The sequence below is a fragment of the Clupea harengus genome, chromosome 4 (genome assembly GCF_900700415.2).
Source record: "Clupea harengus chromosome 4, Ch_v2.0.2, whole genome shotgun sequence".
Classification (NCBI taxonomy): domain Eukaryota; kingdom Metazoa; phylum Chordata; class Actinopteri; order Clupeiformes; family Clupeidae; genus Clupea; species Clupea harengus.
This window is the reverse complement of record NC_045155.1, coordinates 4,170,501-4,184,522: the sequence shown is the minus strand read 5'-3', so window position 1 is coordinate 4,184,522 and position 14,022 is coordinate 4,170,501. Positions and strand designations below refer to the sequence as shown.

General features: G+C 41.3%; 3 protein-coding genes and 1 pseudogene across 5 annotated transcripts; 1 reads left to right on the top strand and 3 right to left on the bottom strand.

Moving 5' to 3' along the window:
* Positions 1-152: 152 nt before the first annotated feature.
* ubxn10 (UBX domain protein 10) lies at positions 153-2,226 on the bottom strand. The gene is made up of 2 exons (XM_012841698.3): positions 2,143-2,226; positions 153-1,024 (listed from the first exon to the last, which is right to left on the bottom strand). The coding sequence occupies exon 2, from the start codon at positions 1,018-1,020 to the stop codon at positions 256-258; it is 765 nt and encodes a 254-aa protein (XP_012697152.2). The 5' UTR covers positions 1,021-1,024; positions 2,143-2,226; the 3' UTR covers positions 153-255.
* A 770-nt stretch (positions 2,227-2,996) lies between these two features.
* Positions 2,997-3,798, bottom strand: LOC105912675 (annotated as a pseudogene).
* Positions 3,799-5,726: 1,928 nt separating this feature from the next.
* Positions 5,727-13,933, top strand: ints11 (integrator complex subunit 11). 2 transcript variants are annotated; one of them, XM_031565836.2, is made up of 17 exons: positions 5,727-5,762; positions 5,857-5,954; positions 9,371-9,444; positions 9,620-9,848; positions 10,066-10,164; positions 10,272-10,306; positions 10,412-10,550; positions 10,646-10,710; positions 10,862-11,051; positions 11,172-11,255; positions 11,340-11,429; positions 11,621-11,783; positions 12,021-12,131; positions 12,465-12,526; positions 12,738-12,880; positions 13,051-13,180; positions 13,793-13,933. In XM_031565836.2, exons 1-17 carry the CDS (start codon positions 5,735-5,737, stop codon positions 13,853-13,855), a joined length of 1,803 nt encoding a protein of 600 aa, XP_031421696.2. In that variant the 5' UTR covers positions 5,727-5,734; the 3' UTR covers positions 13,856-13,933. The 2 variants fall into 2 exon arrangements, with proteins under 2 accessions (XP_031421696.2, XP_012697148.2); XM_012841694.3 differs by lacking the exons at positions 5,727-5,762; positions 5,857-5,954 and adding exons at positions 8,720-9,063; positions 9,158-9,255.
* On the bottom strand, positions 6,958-9,230 carry LOC105912712 (ceramide-1-phosphate transfer protein). 2 transcript variants are annotated; one of them, XM_031565837.2, is made up of 3 exons: positions 9,139-9,230; positions 8,169-8,339; positions 6,958-7,808 (listed from the first exon to the last, which is right to left on the bottom strand). In XM_031565837.2, exons 2-3 carry the CDS (start codon positions 8,294-8,296, stop codon positions 7,286-7,288), a joined length of 651 nt encoding a protein of 216 aa, XP_031421697.1. In that variant the 5' UTR covers positions 8,297-8,339; positions 9,139-9,230; the 3' UTR covers positions 6,958-7,285. The 2 variants fall into 2 exon arrangements, with proteins under 2 accessions (XP_031421697.1, XP_031421698.1); XM_031565838.2 differs by having other exon boundaries at positions 9,135-9,210.
* Positions 13,934-14,022: the final 89 nt, after the last annotated feature.

The window sequence follows — 14,022 nt, the reverse complement described above, 5'->3', positions numbered from 1 at the left end:
ATTTTTCCATAATAAATCCATAATGTATTAAAAAAAAGGCTCAAAGTGCTTTAGCAATAACAGGTGAATTTTAGATGACTGAGCTAGAGGTAAGGATTACTTCTAACCAAAGATAAGTGCAGTCACAGCTCATCATGTAATATAACCTATCATTCATTTAATCATTTTTATATTTAATATACAATTTCTCTTAAAACATAATACAAAAATAATGTCTATGACTTCAGCTTCAGAAAGTTTTCAAAAATAAAAGAATCAATTATCCCCCAAATCCTCATGTGAAATGCATAGCACCGACCTGTTGAGAATGCCACACTGAGCTAGAGTCATGTTAAGATCTGTGAACGTTCTACGGGGCATGTCCATAGTTTCAACTCGGCTGCGTCTGTACCGTCTCCCTTGTCTGGCCTCTGCGGCAGCAATGACAGATCGCAGGGTGTTGTCGGGGTTGAAATGATGCTCGATCCTGCTCCCGCATGGAGTCCGGATGGCTAGCACTAAGCTGCCCTGATTGTGGAGGGGCATCTCTACTGTTGGGTATTCAGGTGACTCGAGGTAGGCTAAAGGTGAGCCTGGCCTACACAGGACCTCAGACACCGCGCCCATCTCAGAGTTGCTCTTGGACGTGGCACACGTCTGGATGGAGGAGAGGTGCTGTTCTCGCTGAAGGAGCCGCGACTGGAGCAGGAGGTTGTCCGACAGACTGAGCTTGGAGGTCTTCTCCTCCATGCCCATTAGGCTCTGCTCCCGTTCTGACTTTTTCTCAATGGAGGGCAGGACCCTGTATTTGTTAAGGGTCAGCATCGGGGCTGATATGGCCTCCACCAACTCTGGGATCTCATTGGTGCTCCTCAGGCTGCTCTGCTTGACAAGGAAGCCCCGTGAACGCATACAGCGATCACGCAAGGGGGGTCGCGGGGTCAGAGGTGAGGGATGGAAGCCTGTAGAGTCTGCATTTTGGGAATGAGACAGTTTGTTTCTGTTGCGACCTTTAGAGGACTTTGGCCTTGAAACATGCATGTTCCTGCTCAAAAAAAGCAGAGTAAACACACAGAGGACGACTGATTACAGCACAACTGAAAAAGCCATTTTGGGTTAGTTAACCTTAATCACATGAAGTTCTGTTGGGCACAGCAGTTCAGACTGATAAGACATGAAAAAAGTTATGTATGGAAATGGCAGTCTTTTCGAATGATCATCTCTTAGAGTTACAAATGTATTTCAGAGCTGATTGATTCTCTTACAAAAAATCTCCTGGGATGGCATGACATTCACTGACATTCTTGTACCTATTGCCCCTAGAATACCCTGTGCCTAGTATAGAAGGGCATTTGTAGGATACTCAACTCTGTTCACTTTGTTCGACTGATTTACGCTCTACAGAAATGTCAAACAATAATGTACTAGGCTATGCCAAGTGCTATCTGCCATTTAGTGGGTTTTAAAAATATGAATGACTGCTCAACAATTGGGTGCTTGCACTGCCAGTTAATCGGGCCAGTTATCAAACAAGTTTTTATTGAAATTAAAAGGTGACTACTGTAATATTCCTGTTCATGTGAATTCTGATTTATTTTACTTCGGGTCTTTTTATTTACAGTGCAAATGAGATGCATTAAAACAATGCAAGAAATATACGCAAACTTGCAGCAAGACTAGCTCGCTTGCTATACAGTAAATTATTAATCGCTGTAGGCATAAACAGTGGCGGTATGTCTGTTTACAATGGCAGCTAGCTAGCTAGCTAGCGTTATTGATCATGCTTGGACAACACACCACCAGCTAGTAATGCAATGTCGTAACATTAAAGACAAACTATTCACAGACTGGAGCTACTATGAATGGCAATGTAGGTAAGATAGCTAAGAACATAACGTAATCTCATACATATCTTCGCTAGCTACTTCCCATACACAGACAGCTGCTAGCAGTTGACTTTACAGAATAGAAAGAAACTTCCTTGCTAGCTGTTGGCAACGGCTGCTAGTCAGATATCTCTAGGTAGATACAGTAACGCAAACATGCAGAAAACATTTAGCTAGACCGCTTGATTGTTTTAGCGCAAGTTCTTAGAAAAATAAATAAATGTAGATAATAGATGAAACAAAATGTATAGCAATACATTAAACAAAGGTACCATACCTTTGTTTTCTATTTCTTCAGATTTTAAGAGCTAGCAGAACTTAAACGTTACTTCAGTTACCAACGCATTTGGGCTGCTATGACAACCTCTCCTAAACGTCAGCACAAAAGCTCAAAACAAAGCACTAGCTATAACTTTCCTGATAGATAGTGAATCATAAAAATGGAGACATTGAACATGTTATACGTAACTCAATCAGAATAAGAATAAGCACCTGCACACAAACATTTTTATGAAAGGCCCCTTCACATCCTTGCGGCAAGTAAACCAAACAAAATCAAGAAATTCACAAATTAATTTAGACTGGAGGTTTATTTAATATCATGGACAGTTAACGAACATGGAATTTACCCGTGATTATGCACACCCATAACAAAGCATAATTGTAAAAAAAAAAAAAAAACCACCTGTCAAACGCTTTAACATAGATTTACTAGTCATCATTATTGTCCCTTTTTGAATCATACAGGTATCAGACTTACAATTTAAAGAATCTAGAAATAAATGTTGTCTGTAATCACCAACTGACTTTATATTCAATGTTTACATGCAGTCAGACAATATTACTTTATATTAAAAAGCCCATCTTCATCATAATTAATGTATGCCCATGTTAAAGCCCATGTTCACCATTCATGGACAAGATGGAAATACAGACAGACTGATAACGAAGAGTGTCTACTGCAGACAAACTGTCCCCAACAAACTTATCCCCCAATGAATCTGAAAGTAGTATTTATTGTTACACCAGGTTCTATTGCTCGTAGCTTGACTATTCTCTCCCTTGTACGTCGCTTTGGACAAAAGTGTCTGCTAAATGACTAAATGTAAATGTGAATCTCATAGATTCTCTCTATGGCAATTGCAAAAGCTCATGCTGGGCATACACGTTCTCTGTAATGTTGTACACATCAGAAATGAAGGGCAGGGATTCCCCAAACATGGCAACCACTTCTTCTGGTGTACCAGCATTCATCACTTCAAAAAATATAGGCCGTCCAGGGAGGGCACAGAATGCATTGGCATTAGCCTTGCGAATGATCGAGGCATGATACTGAGCCAGGGACTCATTGTAGGCTTCTGAACACATCACTGAGGTCTTACTGTCCTCACTACTGGTCCTCAGACGTTTCAAAAAAGAGTTCTAGAAATCGGAGAGCACGGTGCAGCCTTAGGAGATTTTCGCGTTTAGTGAGGTCAACCAGCCCATTATCTAGCTCGTATTTCACCATGGACTGGATGGTGATGTAGTGTGTCCCATTCTCACCATTGAGGAGGTTTGCAAGAATTTCAATTTTGTCGACAGCATCCTTGGAGATGAAGGAAAAGACACTTCCCAGACTATTCATGAACCTTCAGGTAAAAGTGAAAGAATGAATGACTGACTCAACAATGAAATGAAAGTTCAGAAATTGTCTATGACTGTTCATTCCCAGTGGCAACTTTGAGGGTGCCTTTTCAAGGTATTACAATGGCTATAAGGATTAAACATCTTTAGATCATACCGATTTAGTCATCTAGGACACAAATGTAACGTTATTAACTTATTTTGTAGGTTCGCCAATGTAATACTACGCTGCATTGACAAGGGTAACTTGAATATCAAACACCAGCCACTTCAGATGTTAATCAGCTAGTGACCAACAATTATCTCTTTGCCTCTTAAACAGATCTATATATTCCCTTAACGTTATATCCCGCCAGCTTGTCGTGAACATCAGTCATCACAGTTCTGATTCCCGAGGACATGGCAAATTCTGTAGAAGAGATGGCATTCAGTCTAAAGGAGGCACTGTACACTTTTAGTTTATGCCTCTCAGACAATAAGGAGGTATACATCGAACACTATGTGGAAGGATGGCGAGGTCTCGTGAGGTAGGTCACCTTACTGTTCAATCAATCGACTGTATATAGAGCAGTGGTTCCTAACCTTATTGGAGGTACTGAACCCTGCGAGCTTCATCAGAGCATTCATCGAACCCTTCGTAATTGGAAAAATAAAATATGCATAGGTATATATAAAAACGGCCCGACATTGCTAGTGTGAACCGGGCTATACCTGTGTGTGTCTTGACCCCTGCCGAACCCCTGAGAGTGACTCAACGAACCCCTGGGGTTCGATCGAACCCAGCTTAAGAACCACTGATATAGAGCCTCTATATAGATATGACCTACCTCACGATACCTCGCCATCCTTCCACATAGTGTTTGATGTATACCTCCTTATTGTCTGAGAGGCATAAACTAAAAGTGTACAGTGCCTCCTTTAGTCTGAATACCATCTCTTCTACAGAATTTGCCATGTCCTCGGGAATCAGAACTGTGATGACTGATGTTCACGACAAGCTGGCGGGATATAACGTTAGGTGAATATCTAGATCTGTTTAAGAGGCAAAGAGATAATTGTTGGCTTGAAAAAAACTCTTTACACTGAAAACCAGTCGCACAAGCCAAACCAGTGGCACCACAGCTTTTCTCAAACATGAGCCGTGGCACCGGTTTTCCTGGAGGTTGGGAGTGTACTCCTCGTGGAAACAGACCAAAAACATTCTTGATGGAGATCATTTCGAAACACTGTTAATGACTTCAGAATATATTAATCAAGTGCCTTGTATTAATATATACCTTGTATGAATCATGTGCTTATGTAAGCAGGAACATGGCTTTTCTGTGTTTCTGTGTGTGTGTACAACTTAGATTATTAGGTGCCACTTAGTCTGCATATGTGCAAGAGCATGTTTAGACCAGAGGTGATAAGAAGGGTCGAACTATGTTTCTTCCGACCTTGTGCAAAACTGCCATCCTTGCATGACAGGGAGCCTCGGACGTCAGAGACCCACCACGCGGTTATCCCTGCTGACAAATTGTTTTGGTGCCAGAGAACGCTAAACTTCTATCTATATAAACCTTGTGCGATGTGTTCAATATGGCTTCTCTCTCGTCTGCTGCAGGCTGGGAGTAAGCCCGGGCTCCCTCTCTCTCTCTGAGAGAGGGCCCGTGCTTCTCTCTGACCTGCCAGGACGTGGGTGAGCCCAACAAGCTTGTTGTTGTTGTCTAATAAATATACTTATATGCAACTCCAGAGTCCTGAGGTAACTTGAGTGAATTTCCACCTATCAATTCTGAACATTTTTTATTAGTTCTGCCATATGACATAGAATTAGAACTGACCAATTCAAAATTGTAATTTTATATCACATGTTCTCAGGGATAACACACGACCGACTGGGAACTTTGATGGTGTAAAGTCTTAAAATGTTCAACCAATGAAAGTCTTCCCAATGCTTCTGCGCACACTGTGCGTGCTAAGTGCGGCAGTGTGATGTTAACTGATTGGGGATAGTTTTATTGTTATTAATAATTCTGATGTTTTGTATGCAATCCTGCCTCAGCAGATAATCAGAGAAGCTCAGTTGTTAGAAGTAGCTCTAGCTGCTTTTTAACAAAAAACATTATCATATTCAATAGAGGGAGGTTTTCCCTTCCTAGCCAGTAAGCTAACTAGCTAAAATCATGTATGTCTGAGTCTGTAGAGAGCACGCAGTCTCAAACTGGTATTTGCGTATACTTTTCTATACTGAGGACAGCGGGATGCCAGAAATAAAAGTAACACCTCTTGGTTAGAAATCTGTTAACAATACATATATACCATCTGTCTGAGGAATACATGAAAATCCCATGACAATTGACCTGCCTTGCCTTTTCTTTCCGAGGAGCTGGTCAGGATGTTGGTCGTAATTGCATCCTTGTCTCTATCGGGGGCAAACACATCATGCTCGATTGTGGGATGCACATGGGATACAACGATGACGTAAGTCAATGAGGAGTGACCTTTTATTTTGTATGCATGATGTGTATGGAGTTTGTTTCACAGTTTTGTGTCTCTAAACGGTGCAGTCACTGTGAGGTTATTTTCACTTCCACAGAGACGTTTTCCAGACTTTTCCTACATAACCCAAAATGGGCCTTTGGCTTGAGTTCTTGGACTCTGTCATCATTAGGTTTGCTTACTTACTTACTGGAGTGGCTCATTTGTATGGATCTTTATGATTTACAGTAGGACTGTATACTTAATACTATTAACAAAGATACCAACTTAACCGCATATGTTTATTTTTTTCTTGCTCACATACTCTTCTGTCCCATATACCCACAAACCATGCATATAGCCACTTCCACCTTGATCACTGTGGAGCTTTGCCATACATGAGCGAGATGGTGGGTTATGATGGTCCAATTTACATGGGTCACCCCACCAAGGCCATATGTCCCATCTTACTGGAGGACTTCAGGAAGATCACAGTGGACAAGAGGGGAGAAACAAACTTCTTCACCTCTCAGATGATTAAAGATTGCATGAAGAAAATGGTTCCAATAAATCTTCATCAAACAGATATTTTGATCTCGGAATCCACATATGCCACCACCATCCGTGACTCAAAGCATTGCAGAGAGAGGGACTTCTTGAAGAAAGTTCATGATGCTGTAGAGAGGGGAGGAAAGGTGACAAATAAAGGAACAAAAGCTACTGAAAACAAGAAACAATAGGTCTCTGTTCTTTGAAATGTCATAACAATTTTTGTCCTAATTGAGTATCTGTGTTGTCAGGTCTTTATCCCCCCCCTCTCTTTCTCGAGCAGGGCAAGCAAAACTGTATTGCCTCTGAAGGATGATTCTCTGAAACAGTATATATCTGTTTACAGGGAGAGGATGAACCTCAAGGCTCCAATCTACTTTTCAACTGGCCTAACAGAGAAGGCAAACCATTACTACAAACTCTTCATCACATGGACCAATCAAAAGATCTGCAAAACTTTTGTGCAACAGAACATTTACTCAAATCATCATTATTGTCCCTTTTTGAATCATACAGTTATCAGACATACAATTTAAAGAATCTACTGTTAAAATAAATGTTGTCTGTAGGCATCAACTGACTTTATATTCAATATGTACATGCAGTCAGACAATATTACTTTATATTAAAAAGCCCAGCTTCATCATAATTAATGGATGACCATGTTAATGCCCATGTTCACCAAGACAAGATGGAAATACAGACAGACTGATAACAAAGAGTGTGTCTACTGCAGACAGAAACTGTCCCCACAAACTGTACCCAATGAATCTCATAGATTCTCTCTATGGCAATTGCAAAAGCTCATGCTGGGTATACACGTTCTCTGTAATGTTGTACACATCAGAAATGATGGGCAGGGCTTCCCCCAACATGGCAACCACTTCTTCTGGTGTACCAACATTCATCACTTCAAAGAATGTAGGCCGTCCAGGAAGGTAACAGAATGCCATGCCAGAAGCCTTGCGAATGATCCAGCCATGATGTTGAGCCAGGGACTCATTGTAGGCTTCTGAACACATCACTGAGGTCTTACTGTCCTCACTACTGGTCCTCAGACGTTCCAAAAAGAGTTCCAGCCAGCGGAGAGCACGGTGCAGCCTTAGGAGGGTTCGGCAGCCAGATTCTGGGTGTTTGTCACGTTGAGTGAGGTCAACCAGTCCACTATCTAGCTCATATTTCACCATGGACTGGATGGTGATGTAGTGTGTCCCATTCTCACCATTGAGGAGGTTTGCAAGAATTTCAATTTTGTTGACAGCATCCTTGGAGATGAAGGAAAAGACACTTCCCAGACTATTCATGAACCTTCAGGTAAAAGTGAAAGAAAGAAAGAATGACTGACTCAACAAAGAAATGAAAGTTCAATAATTGTCTATGACTGTTCATTCCGTAGCAACTCTGAGGGTGCCTTTTCAAGACTGGTAATACAATGGCTGTAAGGATTCAACATATTTAGATCATACCGATTTAGTAATCTGGGATACAAATGTAACGTGTAAACTTACTTTGTAGGTTCGCAAACGCAATATTATGCTGCATTGACATGGGTAACTTGAATATCAAACACCAGCCACTTCAGATGTTAATCAACTAGTGAGATTGAACCAATGACTGTATATAGACACTCTATATACAGTCGATGGATTGAACATTAAGGTGACCTACCTCACGAGACCTCGCCATCCTTCCACATAGTGTTCGATGTATACCTCCTTATTTTCTGAGAGGCATAAACTAAAAGTGTCCAGTACTTCCTTTAGACTGAACTTCTTCTCTTCTACAGTATTTGCCATGTCCTCGGGATTCGGATCTGTGCTGACTGATGTTTGAGACAAGCTGACGGGATATAACGTGAAGTGAATATCTAGATCTGTTTAAGAGGCAAAGAGATCATAGTTGGCTTGACACAAGAAACATAACAGCTCTTTACACTGAAATAAATGTCCTTGCTCGATTGATCAAGTTTCTCCAAAAAATTCAGAATGTTTTAGGTCTGTTTCTACATAGATATAGTACACTCCCAACCTTCAGCCAAATCGGTGGCACAAGATCATAGCATAGAAATCATTAATACGGAAGAGTTAGTTCCACCATACTACATAGTACTAGAACTGACCAATTGAAATTGTAATTTCATATCACATGTTCTCAGGGAGAAAACACGACTGGCTGGGAACTTTGACGGTGTAAAGTCGTAACATTTTCAACCAATGAAAGTCTTCCCAATGCTTCTGCGCACGCTGTACGTGCAAAGTGCGGCAGTGTGATGTTAAGCCATTGGGCATAATTTTGTTGTTATTAGCAATTCTGATGTTTTGTATGCAATCCGGCCTCAGCAGATAATCAGAGCATCTCAGTTGTAAGAAGTAGCTTTAGTTGCTTGTCAACAAAAAACATTATCATATTCAATAGAGGGAGGTTTTCCCTTCCTAGCCAGTAAGCTAACTAGCTAAAATCATGTATGTTTGAGTCTGTAGAAAGCACGCAGTCTCAAACTGGTTGCGTATCCTTGTCTATACTGAAGACAGCGGGATGCCAGAAATAAAAGTAACACCCCTTGGTAAGAAAGCTGTTAAAAATAGATATATACCATCTGTCTGAGGAATACATGAAAATCCCATGACAATTTACCTGCCTTGTCTTTTCTTTCCTAGGAGCTGGTCAGGATGTTGGTCGTAGTTGCATCCTTGTCTCTATCGGGGGCAAACACATCATGCTCGATTGTGGAATGCACATGGGATACAACGACGACGTGAGTAATTGAGGAGTGAGCTTTTATTTTGTATGCATGTGGTGAATGGAGTTTGTTTCACAGTGTTGTCTCTCTAAACGGTGCAGTCACTGTAAGGTTATTTTCACTTCCACAGAGACGTTTTCCAGACTTTTCCTACATAACCCAAAATGGGCGTTTGACCGAGTTCTTGGACTGTGTCATCATTAGGTTTGCTTACTTACTTACTTACTTACTGACTGGAGTGGCTCATTTGTATGGATCTTCATGATTTACAATAGGACTGTATACTGAATACCTTAAACAAAGATACCAACTTAACCGCATATGTTTGTCTTTTCTTGCTCACATACTCTTCTGTCCCATATACACACCATGCATATAGCCACTTCCACCTTGATCACTGTGGAGCTTTGCCATACATGAGCGAGATGGTGGGTTATGATGGTCCAATTTACATGACACACCCCACCAAGGCCATATGTCCCATCTTGCTGGAGGACTTCAGGAAGATCACAGTGGACAAGAGGGGAGAAACAAACTTCTTCACCTCTCAGATGATTAAAGATTGCATGAAGAAAGTGGTTCCCATAAATCTTCATCAAACAGTCCAGGTATCTACTACTTTGGTCTGTGGTGTTGTAGTGTAAGAAAAAACTAGGAATGTGTTGCATATCAAAATGTTGCTTACAGTAAAAATTGCTTACATAAATTGTAGTAACATAAAAAAAAAAAAACTATTTTAGTCTTGTACGAGAGATGGGAGATACTGTGTTGTTGAGAATGCTTTATCCAATACATTGAACATAATATTCTCTTCTTATTGCAAAGGTGGATGATGAACTAGAGATCAAGGCTTACTATGCAGGCCATGTGCTGGGAGCAGCCATGGTCCAAATCAAAGTTGGAGCTGAGTCCGTGGTGTATACGGTGGGTACAGATCAAATTTGATGTGACTAATTATGCAGTGTCTACAGAAAGGAATGAAGCAATGCCAATGTTTTTAACTGAAATATTTGTTATTTCTTTGACTCCAGGGTGATTACAATATGACACCTGACAGGCATTTGGGGTAAGGATCATTTTTCATTTCATAGCTGGAATAAAAAATACATAACTTCCCCTCCTTTTGCTGTTTTTCTCCCAACCCCTAATGCTGACAGTGTCTTTTCTGAAGGGCTGCCTGGATTGACAAGTGTCGTCCAGATATTTTGATCTCGGAATCCACATATGCCACCACCATCCGTGACTCAAAGCGTTGCAGAGAGAGGGACTTCTTGAAGAAAGTTCATGATGCTGTTGAGAGGGGAGGAAAGGTGACAAACAAAAGCTACTGAAAGCAAGAAACAATAGTTATCTGTTCTTTAAAATGTCAAGGTCTTTTGTCCTAATTGAGTATCTGTGTTGTCAGGTCCTTATCCCAGTGTTTGCTCTTGGAAGAGCCCAGGAGCTCTGTATTCTTTTGGAAACATTTTGGTAAGTATCAACAGTGAAAATCCGTGTATATTATAGACCGCTTTCTCTCTCCCCCCCCCCCCCCCCCCCCCCTCTCTTTCTCGAGCAGGGCAAGCAAAACTGTATTGCCTTTGAAGGATGATTCTTTGAAACAGTATATATCTGTTTACAGGGAGAGGATGAACCTCAAGGCTCCAATCTACTTTTCAACTGGCCTAACAGAGAAGGCAAACCATTACTACAAACTCTTCATCACATGGACCAATCAAAAGATCCGCAAAACTTTTGTGCAACGGAACATGTTTGAATTCAAACATATAAAGCCTTTCGATCGTAGCTATGCTGACAATCCTGGACCGATGGTAGGCACACAAAGTCCACTTAACCTTTGCTCTAACAATTGTTTTGCAACCTGTAGCATGAACTCACATTGCATAGCTTTAAATAGAATATAACAGTGTCGTATTATCTTTGTCTTCCAGGTGGTATTCGCTACCCCAGGAATGTTGCATGCTGGTCAGTCCCTACAGATTTTTAAGAAGTGGGCTGGCAGTGAGAAGAATATGGTGAGCCCATTGTGTTCTGTATCTCTGTATCAATTAAGACTCATCTCAGAGAAAATATAATACGTTTTTAAAACCTCTATTTAGGTCATCATGCCTGGTTATTGTGTCCAAGGAACTGTTGGTCACAAGATCCTGAATGGCCAGAGAAAACTGGAGTTGGAAGGAAGAGCTACGGTAAGCAGTGGTAGCGTTCTGCATCATATTAATATTGTGTTTGTCATTCGCTTAACATTGTTGAGTTTAGTTTGCTGTTCTTTGTCAATGAAGTCCAGCTCCATAAACATGACACGGAGCATTCCCAGATGCGATTTTGTTTTGAGATGATATTTGTAAGTGAGAAAGGACTTCCTCTCTCTGCCGCCCAGCTGGAGGTGAAACTGCAGGTGGAGTACATGTCCTTCAGTGCTCATGCGGACGCTAAGGGCATCATGCAGCTGATCCGCATGGCAGAGCCCCGCAACATACTGCTGGTGCACGGAGAGGCCAAGAAGATGGAGTTCCTCAAAGACAAGATTGAACAGGAATTCAGTGAGTTCAGGATAGATGGCCCCATTCAGGTTATCCTGATTGTATTAGAATATGTGTATGTTTTGTTGTAAAATACTTTTTTTGGTGGTTTACAAAGTGTACTTCTGAAATAACTTGTGTAGCCTAGATCACTGAAGAATTGACTTTGCCTCATGGATTTATGCACCATTTTTTTTATTGAATTATTGCACAATTCTTTCCATTGCCTCATGGTTTCACTGATTCTGTCATTCACAGACGTCAGCTGTTACATGCCAGCCAATGGGGAGACCACTACAGTGGAGACCAATCCCAGTGTCCCAGTGGACATCTCACTCAACCTGCTCAAGAGGGAGATGGCCGTCGGAGGTATGACACACTCTGCCTAGTTTATGCTGTCTGAAAGAGGGACGGCGTTTTGTTGCGCAAGAGTGACAAATTAACAAAGCTAACAAAAAAAGCCTATGGCTCCTGCAAGTAAGATTAGTGATCCATGAAATGAAAATCAACTCAAGTCTTGGAATTAAATAGTTTTGACTGAATGCAAGATCAGTAATACGTAGCATAAAAAGCTATAGTCAAAGCAATATGAACTGCATTACCACTATATTAAACTACTTATCCAGTAGATGTGTGACTTGACTCATTTTGGCTGTCAGTAACCCTTTTCACTAGTGTTTTCCTGTTTGTGATTTATCTCAGGACCCTTGCCAGATCCTAAAAAGCCTCGCACCTTGCACGGGACCCTTATCATGAAAGACAATGTAAGACATGATTATATTTTAAACCTTTGAATAAAATACACCATAACACACAATACACACAATAATGAAACTCCTTAACCTAACTAAATCAGAAACTTTGGAGCTTACTGTGTGTGTGTGTGTTTGTGTGTTTGTGTGTTTGCGTGTTTGTGCGCGTGCGTGTCTGTGTGTGTGTGTGTGTGTGTGTGTGTGTGTGTGTGTGTGTGTGTAGAGCTTGAGGCTGGTGTCTCCAGATCAGGCCCTGAAGGAGCTAGGACTGAGTGAGCACCAGCTGCGGTTCACCTGCCGCGTGCAGCTCCAGGACCCACACAGCGACGCAGACACCCTCACCCGCATCTTCACACACCTCAAAAGGTCAGGGGTCAGAGTCCCACATCCTCCACATCATTACCCCATTACTCCACTGTTAGCAGAGTATTCCATCTCAGTCCAGTGTAAATATTCAACTCTGAGTTTCATCCTGTGAGCTTCATTAAGCCCAAATTAAGCTTCATTAAATTATGTGGTTCCCTCCTCTTCTCCAGCGTGCTGAAGGCCTACGCTATCCAACACCTCCCGGACGGAACGGTCATGGTGGAGTCCATTGTTATCAAAGTGTCCTCCACTGCTGAGGAGCCCAACGTTAAGGTCATCCTGCTCTCCTGGAGCTACCAGGTACTCTCAGGCAGGAACTCTCATTTCTGAACAGAGACGGGCTCTTACTCTTACTCATGCTCATGTGTTTTGCCTTTTATGTCACCATATAATCTTCATCACAAATGTTCAGATACTTAAAAAACTCAATCTTTCAGCAGAGATATTTCAAATGTTTCAGCCAAGCATCAGTTTTAAAATACAAGCGCATATAGTAGAAGCACCTGGCCTTCAGCAGCGGTAACTGTGCGCTGGAAAGTTTGCATATGAGTGGAACATCCTTTACAGCCATAAGCACTGCAGTCTTTGCACCATATAATATATATGAACCCCCTCAGCTGCCACCCTGACGTGTTTTCTAAAACCACAACTGAAGAGGTGCTGCACAGCATCACTCTCACTTCGCCCCATCTGGAAACATAAGGGCTTTTCTTAAGCGGGCAGCCCACAATGGAAAGTTTGCACAAGATGTAAATAGCAGATTACACTACCACTCAAGCTATTATTAGTAAACAAAAGAGTATACTTGTCAAACAACACAGATCTGTTGTGTATGATTTTTTTTTTTTGTATTATTATTAAAATTATGTTTTAAGATTGTTCATAGTTCTAATATTTGATCATTACATTTAGGATGAAGAACTGGGCAGTTTTTTGTCAACCCTACTGAAGAAAGGACTTCCTGCTGGACTGTGATCACATTTCTTTACTATTTTTCCCTGTTTGTAGACTTTTGTAGGATGAGCAGATTAAATACTTTTGTACTGAAAAAAAGAAAATGATTCTGAGTTCTTTGTACAATGCAAAGCTACTTCAAAGGGTTATGGTCCGATTGACCTGTGAAAAGGTTATGGTCTGAGTGA

Coding starts and splice junctions, on each gene's coding strand:
- ubxn10 (XM_012841698.3), bottom strand. CDS start 1,020: ATGCATGTTTCAAGGCCAAAGTCCTCTAAAGGTCGCAACAGAAACAAA.
- LOC105912712 (XM_031565837.2), bottom strand. CDS start 8,296: ATGGCAAATACTGTAGAAGAGAAGAAGTTCAGTCTAAAGGAAGTACTG. Junction 7,809..8,168: donor GGATGGCGAGGTCTCGTGAG/GTAGGTCACCTT, acceptor TTTTACCTGAAG/GTTCATGAATAGTCTGGGAA.
- ints11 (XM_031565836.2), top strand. CDS start 5,735: ATGCCAGAAATAAAAGTAACACCTCTTG. Junction 12,527..12,737: donor CCCTTATCATGAAAGACAAT/GTAAGACATGAT, acceptor GTGTGTGTGTAG/AGCTTGAGGCTGGTGTCTCC. Junction 12,881..13,050: donor ATCTTCACACACCTCAAAAG/GTCAGGGGTCAG, acceptor CCTCTTCTCCAG/CGTGCTGAAGGCCTACGCTA.